Source organism: Triturus cristatus, chromosome 12, assembly GCF_964204655.1.
Source record: "Triturus cristatus chromosome 12, aTriCri1.1, whole genome shotgun sequence".
NCBI classification, from domain to species: Eukaryota; Metazoa; Chordata; class Amphibia; order Caudata; family Salamandridae; genus Triturus; species Triturus cristatus.
This window is the reverse complement of record NC_140595.1, coordinates 759,686,829-759,713,708: the sequence shown is the minus strand read 5'-3', so window position 1 is coordinate 759,713,708 and position 26,880 is coordinate 759,686,829. Positions and strand designations below refer to the sequence as shown.

General features: G+C 41.0%; 1 protein-coding gene across 1 annotated transcript in view; it reads right to left on the bottom strand.

The window, feature by feature from the left end:
- Positions 1 to 4,700: 4,700 nt before the first annotated feature.
- The window catches only part of LOC146782733 (extracellular calcium-sensing receptor-like), a 32,691-nt gene continuing 10,511 nt past the window's right edge, over positions 4,701 to 26,880 (bottom strand). The window contains exons 3-6 of the mRNA XM_085637215.1: positions 10,478 to 11,308; positions 6,166 to 6,390; positions 5,717 to 5,840; positions 4,701 to 5,605 (exon numbers count right to left, since the gene is read on the bottom strand). Coding sequence (XP_085493341.1) covers positions 4,701 to 5,605; positions 5,717 to 5,840; positions 6,166 to 6,390; positions 10,478 to 11,308 — 2,085 coding nt within the window. The remainder of the gene's footprint in view (positions 5,606 to 5,716; positions 5,841 to 6,165; positions 6,391 to 10,477; positions 11,309 to 26,880) is intronic.

Genomic DNA, 26,880 nt, shown 5'->3' with positions numbered 1-26,880 from the left:
TACCTAAGCCCCACACCACCTTTATCCCTGTGTAGCACATACCATTACCTAACAACCAGAGAGCCTAGCCTGAGGATGTTGGAGTTTACTACACCCTTGCCAGTAATCTAAACAACCAGTCAATCTCCCACTTCTATAAATGGTGTGTAAATGCCTTGGGGATAGGAGCTGCATTTCTAATTTATGAAGATTTCATCATTTGTTTAGAAATCAAGGATTTGAGGGCACTGACTTACTGGCGGTGATCCCAAAATGGAAAAAAATACTGCTTCCCTGAGACTGTAAAATGTTCCTAAACTGAACTTTGTGGAGAATTTCTATTTCATTCCAAGGAGATGTCTAACTCTTACAGTGGGTAGCAGGTACATGACTGTTCTGCTGCTATCTTCTTTTACGACTCAAGAGAAACCATATACTCTGGAAGAATCCTGCTGCTGAGACCTTTTGAAGAAGAAGCTGAACTACCCTGTCAGGTGAAAAGAGCTGACCTCCTAACCAAGCAAATAGAGTCTGAAGGACCAGTAGAGAAGCTAAGGAGGTGGAGGCCTTGAGACCACAGCTGCTCAAAGGCGATAACGACCTTGCAGCAAGATGAGCTGATTCACTCTTAGAAGCAACATACTGGTAACAGATTATGGACATAAAGACATATTCTAGCACTGCAAGAATTATCAGCCCACATCCCCCCAAACCACATAGTAAAATCCATCACCCCAGGTAGTCTGGATCTTCATGTTTACAGCTCAAAATGAATACAGGGGCTCTTACTATTTACCACAGGGCTTGGGGTAGTATCTTGTTGGCTGAAACAAAACGCCTCGATTCCTAAGCTTTTAATCCTTCTTTCTAGGCAATACCATTCAGGACCTATACATGTTTAAATTGAAATATTGTTTGTAACCCTAAATTCCAGTTGCTGCCATCTGATAATCTTGATTGTGATCTGCCTGTTCAGAGGTACAGACACTTTAAGTTTGATATTGCCGGGATATGTGATTGTGAGTGACAGCTCCACAGAAGAATAAAGGCCCTTCCTCCACATAGACTTGGGATTTTTTTTTAACTCCTGACTAATCCTCACCTGTCACTCTTTCAAGGGACCTGAATCTTTCCCCTAACTTCTGACACCATGTTAACAGGCCACTTTTACTGACGTCTTGTTTAACTGTTCTTTGGTACCCAGAAAATGTGTCTGATGCCTGAAGCTACATTTGAACCATTAATTAAAAATGGCGATATGGTTTGATGGATAGCCCTTAGACTCCCATGTAAGTTGTTCTTCTGGCACATAACACGCAAAGCCTATTATAGGGCTGTGTCTGCACCCATGTATGTGATAAAACCGTCTTTTAATGTTTCAGTTTTCATTCTTACTAACTTACCTTTCTTTTTCTAAACAGCTTTTGACTGTAATTGAAATGTATAGTGTTTTATTTACAGGTTGAAGCTGTATTAGCATTTCTAACCTACTTGCACATCCTAGGGAAAACCTTAACTTCGAGGCCCGTTGCCGCTGGCCAGGCACATGACACGAAGAAATAACTTGGTTATCCAGTTGGAAGACGAGCGCTCATGGCCTTGGTATAAATAGTAGGTAATAGTATCCACCATGAATAGTACCCAGTAGGCACTGATTGCCCCATAACCCAAAGAAAATACCTCCATTAAGGTTGGTAGAGTGAGAAACATATGTTTCATGCAATTGCACTTAGTGACATGTTATAAAGCTTAATATCTAATTACATACATATTATTACGGCATTTGGACATAATATCGGATCATTAATAGTAATCCACAGAAATATTGAGTTTTTAATATCATGACATGTTAATATTGTGCTGCAGAAATATTGTGGACATAAATATCGATTTATAGACAAGTAATATTGTTTATAAGAATATCAGTTTTTTTAATATCATTTGCAATAAAAAAGTTGTAACAAATATATGTTGTTAATTATTTGTATGTGTTTTAGTTCATATTTTAATTAGATATGGTATATATTGTTTGTAAAATTGTTGTTAATAATTTTAAATTACAGTTTTTAATTTTAAGTTGTTTATAAATTTTAATTTAATTGTTGATAGTAATTTATAGTGTTGTAGCGGGCTGTGAGGTTTGCAGGGGTACAGGGTGGGAAGCTAATTAAGTATAATTCATTAATAAATATTTGAATTATATTTAATTGATAATTAATTATGTAAATTGTGTAATAATTATACTTTGTAAGTGATTATTTAGGTGTATGTAATTTTATTTGTTGGGGTAAACTGTGAGAAGTTAATTAAGAAATGATTAACTAATTATTAATTAATTGTTTATTAATAATTTGCGAATTGATAATTAGTGATGTCAATTTTGAAATAATTATTTTTGTATATTATGTTTTAGGTGCTGGTTGTTTAGTTTATAGGGGTATAGGGTGGGAAGTTAATTGAGTAATAATCAATTTTCAGTTAATTAATAATTTTAAATAAAAAATGTAATCAATTAATAATGTAAATCATGCATTAATCATATGTATGTTGTGTTTGCTTGGGAATGGGGTCAGAGTTATTCAAATATAAATTTTGTATTCAAAATTATTGTATATATTACGTAATATGTTAATTGTGTTATTTTTAATATATTTTAATTGTGTGTTGTTATGTTTGTGAAAGTATTTTGTGGAATTTTAATGTTTTGATCAATTAACAGAACACGTGTATTTGTAAACCGTACATGCACCCAAGGGTACCTTGGTATATAAACTGATGTTTATTGTTACCCAACTCAATGGTACTCATTTTATTGAACTCAGAAGGATGAAAGGATGAGTGGAGCCACCGAGATTTGAACCTGTGACCATAAGGGTGACCATAGATCTCTACAGTGGGCATATTAGTCCACTAAGGCACCAGACCCATGAGTATCATAACACAAAATTGTAAATTTGAACTTAATAAAACATTTTTTAAATAATGTATTTATTTATATATGTTTAAATATATGTATGTTTAGCTTTATATATTAGTTTATTAAAGAAGCACAAAAAATCTTAACATAATCTCATATATATATAATAAAAATTGTTTTTTATAGATATGTATATATAAACATACACACATATATGTTTTAATGTGTCTATATTTAAGTACCTATATATTTATTTTTATTATTATATGCCACCTAATTTTATGGAATATTCATTATATTATAGTTATGTTTAAAATATTTAAGTTTACAATTTTAAACTGTATTTATGAAAAATCTTTTTATTAGTGTAAACTATATTTTTTTCAATATGTTTTTTACTTAGCTTTATACGAATTATATATTTGACACAATATTTCTGTGTCACGAAATTTGTGTGCCCGATATTCTGTCATTGAGTCATTATTGAATATGATTATATACACTATTAGATAATAAGAGAATAATATCTACTAAAATATAATGTCCTGAAAGGGAATAGACATTGGTGCCTATTTTCAATGACAATTTAATAGGCTTGTGGCCACATCTAACTGTTATTGAGGCAATCATGGGCCCACATTGATCAGGGGCTTCCTGCACAGAAATTTGGAACAGCAGGAAAGCTATTGTTCCATCTTTGCATTTTTCACTCACAGTAGCACACCTCTTGCTAATTCTTTGTGTTAGCACATGCTTGTCTTGCAGAAAGCACTTTTGCTAATGGAGTATGGTTCCAATCTGCCCTGGGTGCTTTCAGGGCATATGAATCATACAAAAGGTGATGGGAAATTGTCTAACCACTGGCAGTCATTCAGGGTAGCATTCCAACCCATCGTTCTTCTGCTCACCATGCCACTTCAGATTAGACCCAGCCATATGCAAATCAGTATTGACCCTGCTCATCATGGGAACAGTCCGGTCCACACTTCCAGGCCAGATCCTTCCTGAATCGACACACAAGCAAACCATAAGTGGTTTCACCCTAGTTATGGGCTCATCAGCCAGGTACCGCTTGGTTCCAGAGATACAGTGTACATGGTACCCACATCTGGGCATACCCGTCCCACTTAGGCAACACACTAAAGGGGATTGGGATGCTGCCCCAGGTAATTACCAGTGGCTGAGACTAATTCAAGCATTCCATTCATCACTTTTTTGTATGATACAGGACGTAGTCTCCCAGTGGCAAAATGGACATGTTTGTCCCTTTGTTTAGATGGCCACCTGTTTCCAGAATGTGATGCTGTGCATAGTTATTAGATATGTTAAGCATGTGTAAGAATAATATGTAGCACCTAAATCTGAAGCAATTGCATATATGGGAACAAAAGAACCAAAATAACGTGCCTTCTATAGTAAAATACCCTAGGTATTATAAATACTTATAAAAATGGAATCTAGCTACAAAGTAACTTACAGTACTGCTGTATATGACTATGAAGGGACAACATTAATCTTTTAGTATAGTTAGAAGGGTAGCTTGTCAGATATTGTCCAATATAGGAAGCTTATGAGGTATTTTACAACGTGTTTTTTTATTGTAAGTTATTGATGATAACCAAATGGAGTTTAGCAGCTTATGAGCATAGTATACTTTACTTAGTTGTTGGTAATATGAATGGTATTAGACGAGATGGATGTAAAACTGTAAAAATGTGAAAAGTGAAAATGCTACAGTTGGTAACCTATCCAAGCTGTACAATAATACAAACGTAGAGTAGGTCCTTTATCAAAATATTTTGCATCACCTTAAACCCCTTCCCATCAGATAGAGCTTTGTATTTCTCTCTGACTTCACTAAGATCAAGTAACTCTTTGGTAGGAATAAGCAAGCAACCAATGCAGAACTAGAAATCAAGATGGCAAAACTCTCCAGTGCTACAGTGTACTTTCCTCTTGTGCTGAGATAGGCTGGAATGAAAGAAAGCCAAACACAGAGGAAGGCGAGCATGCTGAAAGTGATGAATTGAGCCTCATTGAAGCTGTCCGGCAGTTTTCTGGCCAAAAATGCAACTATGAAACTGACAAAGGCTAGAAGCCCAAGATAACCCAACATGCACCAGAAAGCAAGGGAGGAGCCCTCATTACATTCAATAATTAATTTTCCAGGCTGTGTGCTAGTATTGTATTCAGAAAAAGGAGGAGAGAAAATTAGCCATGACACGCAAAGCAGTACCTGACAAAATGTACAAAGAACAATAAGCACATATGAAAAATGAGGTCCAATCCATTTCTTTAAGTCACTATTAGGTTTGGTGGCCCTGAAGGCGATCACCACCATTAAGGTTTTGGCCAAGATGCAGGAGACACAGAGAGTAAATGTGATTCCGAAGGCCACCTGGCGGATGAGGCATTTCTCTTGAGTGGGATAGCCAATGAAAGCCAATGCAGAAAGAAAGGTCAGTGAAAGAGACAGGAGTAGGAGGTAGCTGAGGCCGCGGTTGTTGGCTCTGACAATTGGAGTGTCTCCGTAATAGAGGAAAAGTCCTAGAATGGCAACAGGGAGAAGTGATAGTAAAATGCTACTTATGCCCAAGATGGCTCCTAGAGTTTCTTCATAAGCAAGGAACTCAATGGACATCAGCATGCAGTGATCCTGTCTGACATTAGGCCATTGATCAGAAGGGCATCTTGAGCATTCCGTTGAATCTGAATAAAAATAAATTGACAAAATTATAAGTTTAATGTTCTATTTGTCTACATTATGTTTTTTATGTATGTTGCTTTTTAGGTAAGTTGTAAGGCTACTCTTTGATTTACCAGTTTGGTTAGAAATCTCCCCGACTGGGCATACAACACACTGGAAGCAACATGTGGGTGCTCCTTGCTTGGCAGCCTTCCTGAATCCAAGTGGACAGCTGGAACTGCACACAGAAATTGGAACCTATGACAACAAAGGTAAAAGGTCATGGAATACTTCCATCATCCTCGTCCTGTAGGTGGTGTATGTATTAGCCCATTCTGTGCAGGACCTAAGTCCAGGAAGAAAGCATAATCTGTACAAATGTATATCAGTATACATTGTAGAACTAGGATGTTAAGAAAATATCAAGGAAGGATTGAGTGATTCTGGCATTCTTGGGGGCGAAACTGAAAACAAAGTCCATTGAAGGTCTTATTGAAGAAAGATAAAGAGTAAAGACCAAGTTATTTGGCTTCTCTCCAATGCAATGGTTTATGTGGAAAGAATATATGATTGCGTTTCTTACCTCAGTATTTCCTGTCCACTTTAGCACACTGGTGTTAACATAGAGGCTCTCCCCTGATAGGGCTTTGTATTTATAATGCCCCACCAGCCTGTGCTGCATTGTACCATCTTCTACAATTTGCCATTGTACAATGTCATACTGGGGTAAGGAGTTGCCAGAAGCATCAAAAATAGTTTGCCTTTCATCTTTATTCTGAAAGTGTAAGTTCTTGATATAGTGGAGAAGCTGGGAAAGGTGAAGTGAAGACAATATCTCATTAGTACTATTATGATAGGCAATCATCTTTTAGAAATAGACGATGAGTAATTTAGCACAGGCTATACTTACATTTCATGTACAAATACACATGTACAAATACACAATAGAGATATTTCAGGGAAACAATTTGGCTGAAATCTAAATAGTCCTTCAGGTAAGAATCAGTCAGTATGGTCAATTGTAAGCACGCATTCTCAGACACTGAGAGAAAGAGAAATTATGTAAAGAGATTTATCTGAACCGATGCATTACAAATAATATTTAACTGTAAATGCACACACATACACACACAAAATCTGTGTTGATTTCACCAATCACATAATAGATGGTGCGAGAGAGACAAAACAGTGCAAACAATTATATACATCAGAGATCAGATAATATCAATGTTCATCAAATAATACTTGCCATTTAATCTTCAAACGCCAAAGTCAATTGTTATAACAAATTAATTTTTATGTCGCAAGATAGCAATAGCCAAGAGCTTTGACAATTCAATTTTATTTAATTGGATGCTGAGACTTACTTAGTATTCTGTGCCAACTCCAATGGATCAAAATTTTTAGGATACCTAAGAACATGGTAGGAACCATCTTGTTTGAATATAGCAAAGAATTTGCAGTTTGTTAATTCCCTAACCTGTAGAAAGACAATAGACTGTACTTTTAAATTTTAATAAAATATGACACCAACACGACAAAAATCCAAGAAGTAGTACTGGAGTCATGAACTTTTAAAGTTTTAGGTGAAAATGGTGCCAAAAGCACAAAGCACCACTCGTGGTTATTTGGACACACTGAACTGGGGTGAAGTCACAAGTTCTGGCTAAATGGTGGCCACAACTCTGTGCTCCGGTTGTGCCCAGACAATCACAACATTCCTGTTGGCAAATGCATTTGCAACTCATCGCAAATTCATCATGAATCAGCCGCCATCATAGATATGTAAATTTGAATTTTCCTTAACCCCTTCCCCGCTCATGACGGAACCACTCCGTCATGAGACACGGTTGCCGTGTGCTTATGACGGAGCGGTTCCGTCATGCCGCAACTGTTGGCGGCCGCTCCGCCCACGCGGCGCTGTTTCCCCGCCTGTGCGGAGGGACAATGCAACTGGGCTCATGACGGAGTGGTTCCGTCATGAGCACAGCTCAACCGTGGCTCATGACGGAGTGGCTCCGTCATGAGCACAGCGCCACCGCGCTGCCCCCCCCACACCCCCCAGCGCTGCGGCGGAATTCCCGCCGCAGCGACGGGGTTAATATCTTGCAAACTACTGAATGGAATTACACCAAATAACAAAAAGCACTATTTACAGACCAAAAGCTAGCTTTCTGTCAAATTTGGTGTAAGTCCGGCTCGGGCAGCAGTCATGCCTAAAGAATCTATGGGAATTAACATGTTAAATGCACTTTTTTTGACCCCCCTCTTTTTCTCAGCCCCCACTTCACGGATCACCCCAAACCTTTCCATGCACAACAGGAATCACTAGGGGCACTTTTTTGGAGGATTTTGTGAAGATTCATCAAAAGGCGCAAAACATATAGGCAAGTCAAAACCGCTTTTACTATGGAAATAAGTTCCTAACTATGACTACCTACAGGTGACTGCATTCATATGCCCAGACAAGTATATATATCGAGCTTGAGAGGGACACATAGGTTATTTCTCTTCACCATAGGTCTCATTGTGTCCCATTGGCTCTGGCCCATAATCCTAACTTTTTGGGGAAGTGGAGGAATATTATTTATCATGTATTAGTTTGAAGTTCTGGGATTTTTTGTAATTTGTAATTCTTGGGATTGATGTTGTTTGTGAGTTAAAATCTACCTCAGGCCTGAAGCAGCTTTCAATTTACTTAAAAACATATTGTTTGCCCTTTTCCATATGCTCCTGCGGTTTCCTTTGGAGAGAAACTCTGCCTCCCTTTTCCCGCTGCTAGAATTATGGGAAAGGATGTTTGTTAAAATGTTGGGTACGATTTTTATTTTTTGCAATAATCTTTTATTGATGGATAAAGTTGGACAGTAGAGACATGGTTGAGTGACTGAGTAGGTTTGCCAGAGAACCACAAATCTAAGGTAAGAAGAAATGATAGGTCATTTAAAGAGTAAAGTAGCTTGGGTGATTGACAGGTCATTGGAATGTTCCAGGAACTGCAGAAGGGTGAAGAGGCTGAGTACAGTGATTTTGAGACAGGGTAAAATAACCTTACACCAAAATAGGATTGTCCAAAGCAGCCTTTTGTCAACACACATACTTGTACCTCACCCCTTTTTGTACATATTTGGTCTCATTATGAGTGTAATGGAATTCTTGGTAGCAATAGCTCATTCAGTACACAAGAATACGTCAAAAATGCATTGTTTACCAAGTATGATACTTTCCACCTATTCTGAGTTCTGTAAATTTGAATGAGGCATAGAATTTTGGCACAAGCCAATTCTTTGTAGAAATACATTTGCATAGGAACATCCATAATGTATAAACAAACTCTCTGAGCAGCTATGGATAAATACTCATTATATATATGGATCAACAGACTAAAAACCTGAAATTATTTTTTATGTCTTTTATTATAAACTGATTATCTTATATTGTAAAAGCACCTTGATAGACAAAGTAATGAATACATTAAAATATTGCATCAAGTGACAAGACAACACATAATTATCCATACAGTCACTCTAGCATACAACACAGCATTGTTAGTAGACAGTGATTTAGAATTTAAATACAATCAAATAACAAGGGTGGGTGAAGAATTCCGCTCCGCCGGTGGACTTTATAGAGTTTTGTCTCTGCCAAGTGATGTGGACCAGAGTTTTTTCCCTTGCGTGGCTCACCAACGATAAGTTGGCGAGCACTTGCAAAAGAAAAATCATGCACTAGACCTTGTCTCAGAGAGATTTCTCAACGCGGGCGGAAGCAGCAGGTCGCGACCGCTCACTTTGAGAAATCTGCCGCTCGCATTGAGGAAGCTGCCGCTCGAGTAGAATGTCTACTGGAGTGGCTGAATGCAGCAGAGCCTTCCTGTGTAACACGGAGCACCATTTGTGCTGATTTAACAGCACGGGACTAACTCAGTGCAACTTAACATACTCCACCAGGTGAGGAACTCCATAGATCTCGGCAGAGTTTATCTGTCATTTCACAGCGTTCCAAAGAGTTGAACTCTGTGAACTCTGCCCAGGCCTAAAAATAACATAGTTAGAGATACATCTCGTAAATATAAAAAATGTCAGAACATGATCATTATAGGACAGAAATATGTGACTTTAGGATGTTGATGAATCTTCATCTCCGTGCGTTTTGTGGCCAAACGCCTTCATCAGGAAAGCCACAATGGAACTGTAGGATATCTAAAATGATATAATATTAGTCTAGGCCAATAATATCTAAGCATGAGTTGTACAGGAACATCCATGCACCACTCATGGAATGCCCCTTTGACCCAAAGTAACAGAAGGCAGTGCATTATGCTGTATTGTGTTACTTTTGGTTACTGACCAGCACAAATTGCCATTTGCGTTGCTTTGTGAATGCCAACCTGGATTTCGCATTGTGTCTGTGTTAAAAAGATCTTTATAAATCTGAGAATAAATGTGAACCATTAAAACTCGTGCACTATGCAAGTGTCTGCTAGTCCATCAGAACCTTTCCAAAGCCTTTTTCCAACAAATCATGTCTTCTTTGTCCCTTATGTTCTGCTTGACCATTTGCTCACTCTGGGTGTCCCAATCCATTGTCTGTACTCTACTCAAATGCTAGGTCTGCCCAGTGTGTATCTCTCATTTATTTTCAGGCAGGCTTACAGCATTTTCTGTGCAAATAATCACTGAGTTCACAGAAACATATAATGCACCAGGATGTGCTAGAAGTTTAATGGATTGTACAACAGTGTTGACTTTGGCATGTGCCCTTCCTGTTAAGGGTGTAACTGAAAATTACACAGAAAACAGTAAGATGACTATTGACTGTTGATAAATTTTACTTTGGCACAACACTTTTCTACAATTATCAAATAAGGATTGACTTTAAAGAACATATCTTACTTGCCAACTTTGAAAATTTGATATGCTGGCACAGGTTCCATGGTGGAAGGGGCCCCTTCCATGCCTGCAGGACTGGAGATCTTGCAAAGCCAGGGCAATGGCATAAACTGCCCTGTAGACATTGTATGTGATTCTTGGACTGGTGACATCATTGTAAATGCCATAGAGACTTTCCAGCTTCTCCTCCCCTGTGCATAGATTATTGGTGGTGTTCCATGAGCCTTGCATTGCTCCATAATCTTTCCACTGACAGCCAAAAGCTGCTTCCCAGAATTCCTTGATGAACGTGTCACTAGGGATATGTAATGGATGAACACTGTTGAGATGCTCTTTGAAGCCTGACATTTCTCCACTGTGGATTGCAAAACCGATTGTGCCAGAGAGGATTTTTGCATACTTCTTCACAGACAGAAGTGCTGATGTTGACCAGGCTTCACTGGCAATGAATACCTTTCCAGTAATGTTCTGTCCCACCAGCTCATTGATCAGAGGTATCAGGTGTGAATCAAGGGAAACAATGGCTATTGCATTTGCCGTTGAGTTTCTGATCACTTGGGCAATATGGGGCGCATTCCTGTCTGGTCGAGTAAGAATAACATTCTCAGAGAAGGCAACACAAGCTCTGGCCTTCATAAGCTCTGTCTTCAATACCTGAACTCCATGTTGGGCATAATCACTGTCTGTTGCTAAAAGGCCAACCCAGTTCCAGTCAAAGTGTTTCAACAGTTGGGCAAGCCCACGGAACTGAAAGTCATCACTAGGGATTGTCCGGAAGAAGGATGGGAACAGGCTGCGGTCACTGAGGAGTGGAATTGTTGAAAAATAACTGATCTGTAATAAATATAAATCTCATAATTATTTAAGGATTTTGCATAGAAACTGCTATAATGTTCATCTTATACACAATCCACATCCTTTATTGCATGAGATTGCCAGGTTTAGTTTGATAAGTATGCATTGATCATCTCAAGCTCAGGAAACCCTCTCCAGATTATTATTTTTTTTAAACTACAAGAATACAGGCAGGGATTTACATTTCTATCTGAATGTATTTTTTGTAATTTTTTTTTTTAACAGCAGGCATGGAGAACTCTGCACAGGAGCAATGGAGCCTCTTGTACAAGGGAACATGTTTTCTCCATGGAGAAATCTATTTCTCTACATGCCCAGCCAATCTGGGTGTAATTCATTCCCTTTTATATACTGCTGGGTGGAAAGAGGTCAGAGAGGAATTTTAGAATGCGCACTGTAAGATGTTGGGTTGTTGGTTGCAAGGATGTGAGCCCTTCTGTAGCAACCAAAGTCATCAAATTAACCTGTGCTTAGACAAACAGTGGATTGAGACAAAATCAGTCAGGCTTAACTTAAAGGCAATGTATAAAGTATTTACGCTGCATACAAACAGTGAAAACTTAAGACAAGAAAAATCCCTCACCAATTTTTAAAAATAGAGTACATGTTAATAAAATATTTGCTACCAAAATAACAAAATCCAATCAGTTGAACAGGAGATAAGCAACATTGAAGATTTAGGTACAAATAGTGCTTAAAAGCACAAAGTGCAAACTATGCTTATCCGATCTTGCCAGACTGCAACAAAGTCATAAGTTCAGGCCAACAGTCACAGAACATCAACCAGATACAGGGACAAGGTTAGGCCCACTGAGTGTGTACCATATGTCCTTGATGTGGGCATTGCACCATGCAGCAGCGGTTCTGAGGAGCTGCTAAGGCTGCAATGCGAGGTCTGCATCAAGTTGCATCACGCTGTGTCAGTTCCAATGAGAAGCTGCAAGGGCTGTGTTGAGGTGCATCACCTTGCATCAGTTCTGATGGGGACCACAACTGGGCTCACATAACACCGTTATCCTCACTTCCAAAGTGCCAGGACTGAACAGGCACCACTTGGGGGATTCAGACTCAGCCATAGTCCAAGTGCAGGGTTCAAGGTGGTTGGAGGCTTTTCTGTCCCTGAGGCTCTGATCAGGAGGCCAGCCAACTAGCCCTTGCAGTCACTGTGGTGGTCCTGGGTTCAAAGTGTAGGTCCAGGCCTTTTTACTTAGGCAGTAGAGCAGCAGGACAGAGAGCAGCAGGGTAGCTTAGCAGTCCGTCTCGGAGCAGAGCAGCAGAACAGTCTTTCTTCTGAGTCTTCCACAGGCCAAGAAGTGATCTGAAGAGTGGGTTTGAAGGTCCAATTTTTACTCTCAGTGCCTCCCTTGAACTGGCAGGCAAAGGCTTTCTAGACAAAACATGTGTTTTTCTTTTAGACGTTAGTTTTTGGCGAAAACAGCAGTTTTCTCCAAAAACTAATGTCTGCTAAAATGCAAGGCCATCCTTGCTGATAGCGCAAAGACGCGTTATTGCTCTCCTGACATGTAGTGTATGTCAGGAACGCCCACTTTGCATCTCATTAGAGATACAAAGGTAGGCGTAGGTTAAAAGGGTGCTAACATGCGAATACGCATGTTAGCACCCTCTTGCTGATAGAGTATTGGTTTTATCTCCGCTTTTCTGGCTTTTAAAGCCCTTGATGATATGCCCCATAGATTGTTACTGGAATGTTATGCAAAGACAGGGAGATAGATAAACCTGCCTTATGAACAACAATGCATGGAGGAAGTCAAAGTAGAGATGACAACATGGGTAGAAGAGGTGTGATTTGAGTTTCGATCTGAACTGCATATGTTTTCTTGCATGACAGCCAACCTGACCATCACATTCTGAATTGTTTCATAGTTGGCTATGATTTTCAAATGTTGGTTGAGAGACATGGGCTTACAGCAGACAGGTCTCCTGTTCAATGTGGTGTGTACTGAAGACTCTTTGAGACAAGATGAAGGACAAAATATTCAGAAGAACTTGTAGATGTATACTTTTTCTACCCTATGTAAGCAATTTCGGCTCTGAAGACTGCAGAAATATCAACATCTATATTGCTACTGTTGTGAGTTTTTCAAATTATAGACATCATTGGGTGTCTCTTCATTCAGCTTTAGCGGCCAGATTGAATGTAGGAGAGAGAAATGACAAAATGAATGTCCAAGGGGTTACATCATTGATAAAATCCAGTAGACAGACACCAACAGCTGGAGTACATTTCCAGTCTGTTTTCACAGGGAATTCTATGAGTCCTTTCGAAGACAATAGCAGATTTCCATGAATAATTTTACGTGCATAGATCTTTACTTACGAGCAAATGTACAAGTGTTCATTCACACATGAATATGTTTATTGCTCATTAAAACTTTGGGCCCGATTTATATAATGGTGGGTGGCCTACCATTCTGCCATGAGCACAGAATGAATGACTCCATCCCCATGACTGATGGACCACCCACCACATATATAAATGACCGCCAAGCAGGTCATCAATTATTAAGGCATTGGTAGGATCTGCCTTCATGGTGGTTCCTGTCAATGAATAATTATCTCTGCTACAGGGCTGCGTTGAAAGGACTCAGCCCTGTAGCAAACAGTATTCTTTTTTTCTTTTCAAAAAGAAAATCACAAAACAGGATTTCTTTTTTGAAAAGAAAAAAATGTAATGCTCCCTTCGTCATGGAAGTCTTTTCTTCCCTGGCGAGGGGAGCATTATAACGATTTTACTGTTCCCCACCACCAGGTGTTAACTGGAGGTAAGGAACAGTAAAAAATGACTACATGTCTGACTATCCAAATTGGGTGGGTGGACATGTAGCTATTTCTCAAAAACCCTTAATGCCCAGGGCGATCAGAGAGGTTTGGCCATGGCGGAGACAAAGGAGTCTCCACCATAGGCAAACTTAAAGTCTACCTGCAATTACATTTGTGGAAAGATCACTATATTGGTGGGTAGGGAACCGCGACACCGTCGCAACAGAGTACCCTCTTCCCAATTTATAAAAGGGCTCTTTATATTTTGCTTCCTATGTGGAATATATTTTTTCACACAGAATAAACATTTACGCCACACCCAACTAGTTTAGGGGCAGCACAACTTTTCTGCCATGGTAAAAGAACTTGCTCCTGGAGGACGTTTATTACCATATTTCGAGTAGTAATGTGCCCATCAACACTTTGAGTGGCAATAAACTTGCATACTTGTGGGAGATTGTCAAATTAATAAGGGAGTCGCACCTTAGAATTCTTATGTTATGTTTTGTTATGTAATGTTATGTTATGTATATTTCCAGAGTGCACATTCACCAAACGGTTTCATGGCGCTAAGTTTACTGAAACCTAGCATGCGACTGACCATTACGCATATGCTTGTCTGAAAAGCCAGGTCTTTAACTGCTTTCTAAACACAAAGTATCAGGGGGTAGACCTGATTTTGGGTGTGAGGGCGTAACAGATGCAGGCAAGTACAGAGAATCTGGAACCACCAAAAGTATTTTTCCTAAAAGTTGGAATGGTGGGAAGATTCAAGTTCATAGACCTCAGGTTAAAAGAGGGGATGTATTTCTGTATGTGAGCAGAGATAAAACCAGGACTACCAGTCTGAAGAGACAGCCAGCCTTAAAAATGAAGCGTTGTTCTAAGGGCAGCCCAGTGCAATTTCCTCAGCAGGGGGTGATGTGACAATTCCCAGGTTGTTGGTACAGTAATCTGGCTGTCTGATTTTGAACCAGTTGGGTTCAGGTCAGACACTTAAGAAGGCCCAAGTAGAGGGAACTTGCAGAGTCTAACCTTGAGGTGATCAAAGCGATGATAGCCTGAGTAAGGGCCTCGAAGGAAAGGAATTTAATGATCTTTCTAGTTTTTTCAGAGCTGTAAGAAGCAGGAGAAGATTACTGCCCCAGCTGAGGTTTCTTAGTCGATTTGACATTGATCATTACTCTGAGGGTTTTATCTGAGTTTTTGGGCATAGTGGGAGTACCCATCGTGAAAGGCCAAACTGTAGAGCTCCACTGGTCATATTTATTTCTGATAATGACAATCTCCATCTTGTTAGAAGTAATTTTAAGTTGCCCTTCATTCATCTGATCGTGGACAAATAACAGTGTATTTTGGAAAAGAGAGTTTGCATTGTGGGGAGTAATCTATACTGAATATCAATTCCAAATCATCTGCATAATTATGCACTTTGAGCTTCATTTGATTCATGGGATGCACCAAGGGATGAATATATAGGTTCAAATGGAGGGAGACAGAGAAGAACCCTGAGCGACACCACAGGTCAACCTATCCTTAGGGGAGCGGAAGGTAGAAAGCCTGAACACCTGGGACCGATCTTTCAAAAAGAGATGATCCAGTCTCGGTCAGCGCCCTGAAGGCCAGTGGCCTCAACACTGTGTGGTAAATATTTCGTTACCGGTACTATTTTTCTATGCGGTAAAGTCTATTAAGAATAACTCAGTAAATATAAGAGGCAGAATCCGTGGTATTAGAGGTTTTAAAAGGCTTTATTCCTGTACAAAGGAATACAATTCGAATTGTAGGCATTCTATTCCATCACCACGAAAGTTCAGGAAGGAAGGGCATACATTATTGACAGATAAGCAGTTTTATGGAAAATACATTACAGTGAAACAGATGCAAGAGGCGTAACAGCTGATAGTATAGATAAAAGGTGCATACGTAGCTAATAGAGGCGGTCTTATGGGCGTAATTTAATAAACGTCATCATACATGATGTCACAAGTGGGTGGATCCATAAGAGAATCCTGCAATGTCAGCAGAAATATTTGGCAAAGATGCGCGCGCAGCCGCATGACGTGTGATTGACGTGCAACTAGAGGGTGAAGGAGACTTGACATTTAGCTCTACATGTGGAGACAGAAGTCTGGGGTTATGTCAACCTAATCCCAAATCATATCTAATATCCTATGTTTAAAGAACTGTGTTATCCAAAAGGAGAGGTCTCTAGGATAGAATCTATTCTATACTGACTGTTAGTGCGTGTACAAGCGTCTAAGTGTCTACACTAGATGCGAGGGGGTAGGAATATTCCATGGTAACGGGGCTATGAATTACTTGCATGAGGGCAGCGAGGCCTGGCCCTTTGCACGGTAGCTGGAGGAATGTTTACCTAAACTACTAGACAGGAATGCATCGGATGAGGAGCGGAGGAGATAATCTTGAAGGTGAAATACAGTTTTTGGCAGGCGACTGGCTGGATCAGGCACCGTTAGCCGCGCAGGGAGTAGGACAAAGTTCATGGATACAGATGCAGGCTCAGACTGGAGCTTTCAGAGGCAGAAGGCAGGAAAAGGCTTGATGACAGAATTCGGGCCTACTCGCCTGAATCTGTAAAATGTGGAAAGTGAACCACATAAAGTCGTTGGCCTTTCATACTTAGGAATGGAATATCTGACCCATTCATGGCGGATCTGAAAGAGGACATGTTGACGGTGGACGCACATATATTTGCGTCCTCAAAACTGGAGCAGGAGGGAACATACATGTACTTATAGCATGCACATGGAGCCGTTGGGGTCTACGATAGGGGACATAACTGATCACAAAATTCATATTTCCTCATTCCCTCCTTGTCCCCTACGGACCCTCAGGAGATATCGATCTTCATCAATCCGTCGATCTGTTCATATAGCATCATTTGTTCTTCTTTCTTCTTCCGGGATCTTGAGCGAAAACTTGGATGTGGGATACACGAGGTGGCACACAGACCACAAATCGCTGGCCCACATTGTAGACATAAGCAGCAACTGAATAGTATGAGAAAGCCAATACCTAGGAAGGATAGGATTCTCCATCCCCAGGCTGACAACACGCCCCAGAACCAACCGGACCAAGTCCAGGTGCCTGGACTCTGGTGTATCTGGCTTACAATCTTATGAAGGCGGGTTATGGCTTTATATACTGACGGCAAATTTTCTGGTATGAAAATGCAGCAACTTGATCCGATGACCCTACAAGCTCCGCCCCTATTGGCCAGGATGACGTCAAGGACAAGACGATTTTGAAGCACAACAATCCGCATAGCAGACTGCTCTTCTGTTAAATTGCCTAAGGCGGAAATAGTTTCGTTCACTACTGCTTCAAGGGTTCTGGTTAATCTACGTATCAACTTACTATTAGTGACTGTACCTATATAAGGAAAGAAACCTTTATTGAAATCTGTGTATTTTTCCCATGCTGTTTCAGTGTAATCGACAATTGGGAGATCTCTCTGCTGTCTATTGTGTACTAAATGGGTATTTCTGTGATAATCAGGAGGAGCTAGGAAAACAGGTGGCAGAAGGAATGCTATGTAACAGGTACCATCCCAATCTAGAGGTAGACGTATATATGCGGTCTGGCCACATATAAAGTAGGAATGGTGAGAAGCTCTAAATGTAGACTTGCCTTGATCACTGAATTTTATTACAGTGGTGCATTTACTATGGCCCATGTGTATGGAACCATTCTTTCTTATACATAATTCCCCTTTTACTGGGAATACTGACATGGCGGGCAAGATTGGTGTAGCTTCAGATTCAACGTTCAGGATCATGAGGTTAAGTGTAAAATTACCTAATCCATATACTTCATTTTCTAGATCAGTTCCTGTTCTTTTGGGAAGTCCCTCCTTGTTAGGGTAGCAGACTTTAAGCAAAACTAAGTTCAGGTTTCCCCATACCCAGTTGTCTTGATAAACTGCGGAATTTGAATCTAAGGAATTAATCAAACTAAACCATGCTCCACAGGAGCCATTGTGTGTGAACGGATAGGGAAAAAGGGGCAAAACTCCCTTATAGTTCTGATAGGGAGGGAGTCGGCCGCATATCCAACAATTTGTGGCATTGCTGGTTTGATGGGAATGATGTAACATACTAATGAATGTGTTGTTGCGCAGCGCAAATCTATAGGACAACTCATGCGGAGGTAATTCGCTAAAAGAATGTTCTGCAGTTACATTGTAAGCACGTTTAAGAATAGGGTAATACATGTGCAATAGGATGCTGACAATGATGATCAGAAGACTTAGAGAAAACAAAATTAATAATGTTACTGTGCAGTGACTACGAAATGATTTACAATACGCATGCTTCTTGAGCTGCATCTGATGATTTCTTTCTCTATTCCGGTCTAGAGGATACATGTCAGAGACAAATTCAACCGATTCACCTTGGAGAGGACTTAAACAATCAAATTGTCTGACTTACTAGACCTCAATTTTAGTTTGTAAAGTTCTGGTTTTGTTAATTCAGCCAAGGGGAGCTTTGAGTCTGTCTGTGAGGGAATACAGGGTTGAGTATCTACACTGGATGGTAGTCCATAAAAATTCTTGATATGACTCGAGTGCAACCACCCTTTCCGTCCCTCGATTTTCACGGCTGTCCTTGTGGTGAGTAGAACCAACTTCGGTGACTTCCACCTAGGATCCAGTTGGGTCTTCCGGTCAAAATTCCTGACCAGCACCAGGTCCCCAGGAACCACGTCATGGGGCTTCACCTCAGTATTGTCGGGAAAAGCTGCGGATACCTGTGAACGACAAGATTGTAGTGCAGACATCAAGGAAGCCAGGTAATCTGTCAGCATATTACAGTCAACATCAGTGATTTTGCGAGGTATAGGCGTCCCCCACATATTTGGTGGTCTACCGAAGATCACCTCGTACGGGGATAGCCCTGTTCGAGAATGTGCTACCATTCTCATGTAAAAGAGCGCAACTGGTAAGGCTACTATCCAATCGACTCCTTTTTCCCTACATATTTTGGACAATCTAATTTTCAGAGTTTGATTATGGCGTTCCACGAGACCTGCCGCCTCGGGATGTCGGACACAGTGGAATTTCCATTGGTAGCCTAATAAAAGGGAAACGTGTTTCATTAGTTCGGATGAGAACGGCTGGCCGTTATCTGAGTAGACAACACGTGGTAAACCGTACCGTGGGAAGAATTCTCGAACTAACTGTTTGGCAGTAGTCGGGGCAGTGTAATCTGAAACCGGGTATGCTTCTGTCCAACGGGAAAGAGCACAGACAACTACGAGAACATATTTGAATCCTCGACATCGTTCCATCTGGATATAATCCATCTGGAGGACTTCAAAAGCATGATCGGGAGTTTGAAATCCACCCTGCTCTACGGGGATGCTTTTACCTGGATTAAACTGACAATATATCATACAGGTACGAACTTTTTGTTTAGCTGCGGCTCGCAAGTGTTTGTTGAACCAAATGTGTTGAATGCTGTCTAGCATAGCTTTTTCTCCTAGGTGCGCTGGACTATGTATTGTGTTAATGATGACTTGGACCATTGAGTCGGGAAGAAACCATATAGATTTTTCCTTCATCATCCATCCCTGATCCGTTTGGATCCCTCCTAATTCAGTCCATTTCTTTATTTCTTCTGGTGTAGCATGTGTCTGTATGTCAATTACATCAAGGGCGGGATCCTTAACTGTCATGCAATGTGTTGGTGTCGGAACTATTGTCTTTGTCATGTCAGTTGTGTGAGTCTGATTCTGAGCAGTCTGTTTAGCTGTTCTGTCAGCTAGGTCATTACCCTGAGAAATGATATCGGTAACCTTTGTATGGGCTTTGCATTTCATAATCGATATTGCAGTAGGTAGATGAATCGCGTCTAATAGGGCTTGAATGAGGGGTCCGTGTTGGATGTGGGCACCGTGAGAAGTTAAGTAACCTCTCTCTCGCCACAGTACGCCGAAGTCATGGACGACTCCGAATGCATAACGTGAATCTGTGTAAATATTGACTTTTTTATTTGTGGCTTGAATACAGGCTTGTGTTAGAGCGATGAGCTCTGCTGCTTGAGCTGACAAAGTGTTAATACAGTTTGTTTCAATGACTTCAGTGTCTGTTGTGACTGCGTAAGCGGCCACTAACTCTCCTGTACTTGTTCTCATACATGACCCATCTACATATAATGTTAAGTCTGGATGTGACAAAGGGATATCTGTCAAGTCTTGTCTGGGTTTCGTCGTGATAGTAATGACTTCGACACAATCATGTGCCAATGGATCTGTTCCGCCTACTGGTAACAGTGTGGCAGGATTTAACGTATTACAACGTCTGATTTCTATATGTGGCTGAAACAATGTTAATTCGTAACCGGTGAGTCTTGCTATAGTCAAGTGTTGTGTTTGTGTGCGGTTCAAAAGAACCTCTACTGCGTGTGGTACTTGTACTGTCAATTGATGTCCTAACACTATGGCATCGCTTTGTCTGATTGCTAAAGCTGTTGCTGCCACTGATTTCAGGCACGCAGGAAGTGCCTGAGCTACTGGATCTAATGTACTAGAGAAATAAGCACATGGTTTGTGTGATCCTGCTTGTTCCTGAGTGAGTACTGACAAGGCAGTACCTTCGCGTTCTGTAACAAAGAGTGTAAACTGTTTACTGTAACATGGTGTTGCTAGGACAGGTGCTTGGCATAAAGCTTTCTTTAAGCTTTCAAAGGCATGTGTATGTTCTTGAGTCCAAGGGAGGACAGTCGATGTGGCTGCCTCCTGTGTTGTCAACTGGATGAGAGGTTTTGCTAGAAATGCATATTGAGGGATCCACTGCCTACAGTATGAAGTGAGGCCTATAAAAGCCCGCACCCCCTTTTGTGTCTTGGGTGGTGGCATGTTAGCAATTAACTGGATGCGGTCGGATGTAAGCTGCCTTCCCTCCTTGGACAGCGAGTGCCCAAGGTAAACAACTCGCTGGACACAGAACTGCAGCTTGGAAGGGGACACCTTGTGCCCCTTGTCGGCCAGAAATTTTAAAACCGTCAGTGACGCTGTTTCACATTCAGGTTCGCTTCGGGCGGTGATCAGCAGATCATCGACATATTGAAGCAAGGCAGTGTTAACTGGCATGTGGATACTGTCAAGTTCTCGTTTCAGTGCTTGGCTATAGATGCTGGGGCTTTCTGTAAATCCTTGAGGTGCGCGTGTGAATTTAAAGCTTCGTCCATTTAAACTAAAACCGAACAGATATTGACTTTCCGGATCGATTGGGACACTAAAAAAAGCATTCTTGAGATCAATTACAGTGAAAAACGTTGCTTCTGAGTCAATAGCTGTGAGTAATGAAGAGATATCTGGGACCACAGGGTATTGTGGTATAATACATTTATTTAATTCGCGCAGATCAATAACTAATCGATATACTGGTGGTGTTTTTGGATCCGTTCTTTTAAGAATCGGAATTATCGGGGAATTGCATACATTGGAGTCTGTTTCGACAACCACTCCTTGTGCAATGAGCTCGTCAATGATTTGTAGTAAAGCCACTACAGCATCTGGTGGTAACTTGTATTGTCTCATTCGTGGTAGTACTATTCCTGTTTTCAGTGTAACTCGATATGGTGTAATGTTCATGCAACCAACATCAGTGGGGCCTTGTGCCCATAAATGTGTAGGTAAATTCTGCAGTCGGTGATCCATGTCTCTGGATACGTAGTGACCTTTAAAGTCACGTAAAAATAGTCGTACTCCTTCCGGAGAACAACATATTATGGCTCCTAGAGCTTTCAATGTTTTTATACCTAACAAGTTTTCTGGACATGATTTAGTAAGCAATAAATCTGTAGTACGTGTCAATGGACCGACTGTAAGTGGAAGAGGTTGTGTTACATCATTAATTATAGGTTTTCCTGAGAATCCAAGGGAAATATTTTGTGAGCCTGAGAGGGGTGCCCCTGGAACTTCACTGCGTCTTATAGTTGTTCTGCTTGCCCCTGTATCAAGTAAAAACTTTCTGTCTTCCCCTAATAATTCACTATGTACATAAGGTCCCTCTTGGTCTACAGGAACCTCAATAAGGGGTAAGCCAACTTCCCTCTTTAGGCTATCTCATGAGTATCGCTGATAATCGGGATAATCTGTTTGTGCATACTGATACATCTGTTGTGTTGTTGCTTGTGTTGCAGCAATAGGCTGCGCTTGTGGTGGTGCTACAATCTGTTGTGGAGCTGCCTGTTGCGGAGCTAATTGTTGCGGAGCTAACCTAGGTTGTGCATGCTGAGGTATTTGTTGTTGATTCTGATCCTGTCTAGGTGGACGTGGTCTCTCATGCGTTCTACCTGTGGCAATATTATGTTTCAGGACTGGACAATCGTGTATATAATGACCTGGTTGTTTACAATAGTTGCATGTCCCTTTCGCAGGACCTGCGGAATCACCCTTTTGATGACTATCGGCTGGAACTGACTGTGCAACAAGCATTTTCATTTTTGTATCTTTCATACGTCTTTGTTCGTGTTCTTGTTCTTCTCTAATTCTATTGTGGTGATATTGTAACATCTGTAGCATCTGTGATGGGGTATTACCTTGCCAGGTACTTTCGAATTTCAATACTCTATTCTTAACTTGCAGCAGAGAATTTTCAACTAATTTTGTCACAAACAGATGTGGATATGACTCACTACTGGCTTTTATGCCACTATTTATACTAAAACATTTTTCAAATCGGGAATAGAAATCACTAGTGTCTTCATCTGGTTTTTGTTTACAGGCTGAGATTGCACCCCAGTCTTCCTTTTTCGTAGTTAATAAACGTGGCAGTACCTGTATTAGTAATCCTGCTAGTGCTGTAGTCTTTTCCCCAAGCCCTGCTCCTGCAGCTCTGGCCTTTTCTTCGTTTTCTAATGCTGTCCAATCTATCTTTTGGTCTCCCACCTCCCATTCCTTTTCTTTGAGTTTCTCATAAATACCGGCGGGTAATAGGACTTTTAATATTTTCATAATATCGGGGTAGGTATACTCTCCCATGAGTAACATGTCTTTTATCTCACGGTGGAAACCTGCTGGGTCCTTGTCATGGCTGGGTACTACTTTCTTCATTTCTAATAATTCCAGTTTAGTTATAGGCGTGTACACAAACACGCGTGTAAAATTATCACCGGCACCTCTGATTGGGTGCACTTCGCGTAACGGGTTCTGTCTATCTATGTGATACATTTTTCTTCCCATAATGGGAACTGAGACGTGTTCTGGGCATACGAAATTTAAATATTGGTTTCGGGATTCTAGAATTTCCTTAATCAAATCAGTACCTGACCCTCTCCATATATTCGTGAGTAGTTCTGTCAATATGTCAGGTAAGGGTCCTGGATCGGAGTGTTGGCTTTTATATAATATAAGGAGGTGTTGAATCATGTATATACTAGCTAAACGCTGTTCATATGGGTCTAGATTCAGAAACGTGTGTGCAAGTACATCATCATTGTATTCGCCGGGACTGTCAGCCCATTGTACTGCTGACCTGGCTAATTCTTGTTCGTCCATGGAATCGAGCATGTGGTACCCCCTTCGTTCTCGGAGTAATTTATCAGCGGCTTGGAATAAGTGTTCAGGGGATTTTGTATTTAACATAGGGTTTGGAAAATGTCTATTATATTCTGGACGTATTGGACGTATCGGGTCGTTAGAACCTCTGGTATTATTATGGGGTCTTCCTCTACCTACATAAGCTATCGTATCTAATTGTTCTGATTCTTGCTCCTCCTCTTCTTCTGATTCTACTCTGTCTGTTTCTCGTCTCTCTTTATGTATTCGTTCTACTTCCTTGCGGATCTTTCGACACATGGCGATTATACACGCCTGTCTATCATGTTTCTCTTCGGATATGTTCTGACCCCATTTGGCAAGTCTTTGCATGGTATCGTGATCTGCCCCAGGTCTGTCTTGATTCCTGATTACACAATTTATGAAAAAACGTAGTAGTTGTCTTTGGACATCCACTTTCTGGTATTCCATAGCTTCGTTAATACTTTCTGGACCTTGCCCTGTTTGGACAAAGCGATATATTTCGTCTAGGTGTTCACCCATTCCTGGTATTGTCATTAAATATAATGTAGCTCGTCTTATACGTACTGATGATATGAGCAATTTATCCTGTCTACCTGGTACTGGGTCGTATCTACAATCCACAAGCTGTTCTTTAAACATGTCGGATGTCGCTAGTTGGGGTGTACGTTGGAGTGCTAAATCTCTAAGGGTCTGTTTATTTCGCGGCGGGGTGGCAAACATGTCTGTCGTACCTCCTGTAGCACCATCTGAGGTGCTAGGCACGAAAGGATTCGTTGGGCGTAGAATAGAGATTGTAGATGCGGGAAAAACTGTAGAAACGGACGGGCCTGTTGGAACTTGTGTAGGAGTTTGTAGTTGCGGGGATACAGACGGGTGCTCTTGGTGTTGAACACCATCGGCAAGCGGTGTTGGTGGTATGGCATTAGCATACTCGGGAGCTGCGTCATCTAAATAGGAGGAAAGGAAAACGTCTTTTGCTGTTTTGGGATGTGCTTTGGGATGTGCTTTTATCGGGAGCAATGGAGGAGTTAAGTCTTTTGGTATTTCCGGGGTAGCCTTAGGTAACCCTTCGGCCAGAAGAGGATACATACCATTCATAAGAGCGTTTCTTTGTCTATCTACTTGTTCTGATTTTACTCGGGTACCTTCCTCAAGTAATAGATTTTCTCGGGTTTTGTTTGAATTCTCTCTACCTTTCTCTTCCTGTCTGAGTGCTTTTTCTGTACGTCTATATGATTCTTTACGCCATAATTCAATGGCATCTTTCTGTGACTGTCTGGCTTTCTTTTTCCATAATTCTTCTTCTACTCTCATGATGCAATCTGCATCCCAGGTCCCCGCTGCGGGCCATCTCTGACTCTCTGGTAATTCTTTGGTGTAGTCCACCCATAAATCAAGAAATAATACGGCATCTAGGCCATGCTTATGATACATAAAGTACCCTGGAGTGTCCCTAGGTGGGATGGGAACAGCTTCTTCGAGTACACTTTTTCTAGTTTTGATCTGTCTTAGTTTCGAAAAGAGCGGCATTTTTAGACCTTATTACTAGAACACACTTTATACAAGGGACACAATAATGAACAGTCATTCACACCACAATATATAGAACGTATTTAAAACGTTTAACACTTAACAGTTTTACGAACAATGATAACTAATAGAAAACTAGTTACTGACATAATACTAACACTAAATAGTACTTATTTATATGCAAGACATACTATATATACTGCTAAACAGTACAGATACACTGCTAAAACAGTGCAGACCGGATTTGTGTACCCAAACCCGTCTTGACCGGCACAGACTATGTGCACGTTAAATGCCTCCCCGGTAATGGTACTCACCGGGTAGCTCGGAACGGAAGGCCTCGGAACGGAACTGAAACTGGACCGGACTGGACTCGACTCGACTGGACTCGGAACTTCGGAACCTGGCGGGTCTCTGTATACCTCGGATCTTGCTCTCTCAGCTAGGCTCTGGTCGGGATACTTCGCACTTCTCACCGCCTCGTCTGGGTGTTGATCGCAGCCTCAGTCGTCCCCGCTTGGCCGGAGGGAGATAAAGGAAATCCTGCAAGTACGCGTTTTTGTCCGTTCAGCTGTGGCAGGAGACCGGGCCTGCAACGCACCACCGGCGCGTGAGATGAGAAAGTGTCCCTGTTCGGGCGCCAATTTATGTGGTAAATATTTCGTTACCGGTACTATTTTTCTATGCGGTAAAGTCTATTAAGAATAACTCAGTAAATATAAGAGGCAGAATCCGTGGTATTAGAGGTTTTAAAAGGCTTTATTCCTGTACAAAGGAATACAATTCGAATTGTAGGCATTCTATTCCATCACCACGAAAGTTCAGGAAGGAAGGGCATACATTATTGACAGATAAGCAGTTTTATGGAAAATACATTACAGTGAAACAGATGCAAGAGGCGTAACAGCTGATAGTATAGATAAAAGGTGCATACGTAGCTAATAGAGGCGGTCTTATGGGCGTAATTTAATAAACGTCATCATACATGATGTCACAAGTGGGTGGATCCATAAGAGAATCCTGCAATGTCAGCAGAAATATTTGGCAAAGATGCGCGCGCAGCCGCATGACGTGTGATTGACGTGCAACTAGAGGGTGAAGGAGACTTGACATTTAGCTCTACATGTGGAGACAGAAGTCTGGGGTTATGTCAACCTAATCCCAAATCATATCTAATATCCTATGTTTAAAGAACTGTGTTATCCAAAAGGAGAGGTCTCTAGGATAGAATCTATTCTATACTGACTGTTAGTGCGTGTACAAGCGTCTAAGTGTCTACACTAGATGCGAGGGGGTAGGAATATTCCATGGTAACGGGGCTATGAATTACTTGTATGAGGGCAGCGAGGCCTGGCCCTTTGCACGGTAGCTGGAGGAATGTTTACCTAAACTACTAGACGGGAATGCATCGGATGAGGAGTGGAGGAGATAATCTTGAAGGTGAAATACAGTTTTTGGCAGGCGACTGGCTGGATCAGGCACCGTTAGCCGCGCAGGGAGTAGGACAAAGTTCATGGATACAGATGCAGGCTCAGACTGGAGCTTTCAGAGGCAGAAGGCAGGAAAAGGCTTGATGACAGAATTCGGGCCTACTCGCCTGAATCTGTAAAATGTGGAAAGTGAACCACATAAAGTCGTTGGCCTTTCATACTTAGGAATGGAATATCTGACCCATTCATGGCGGATCT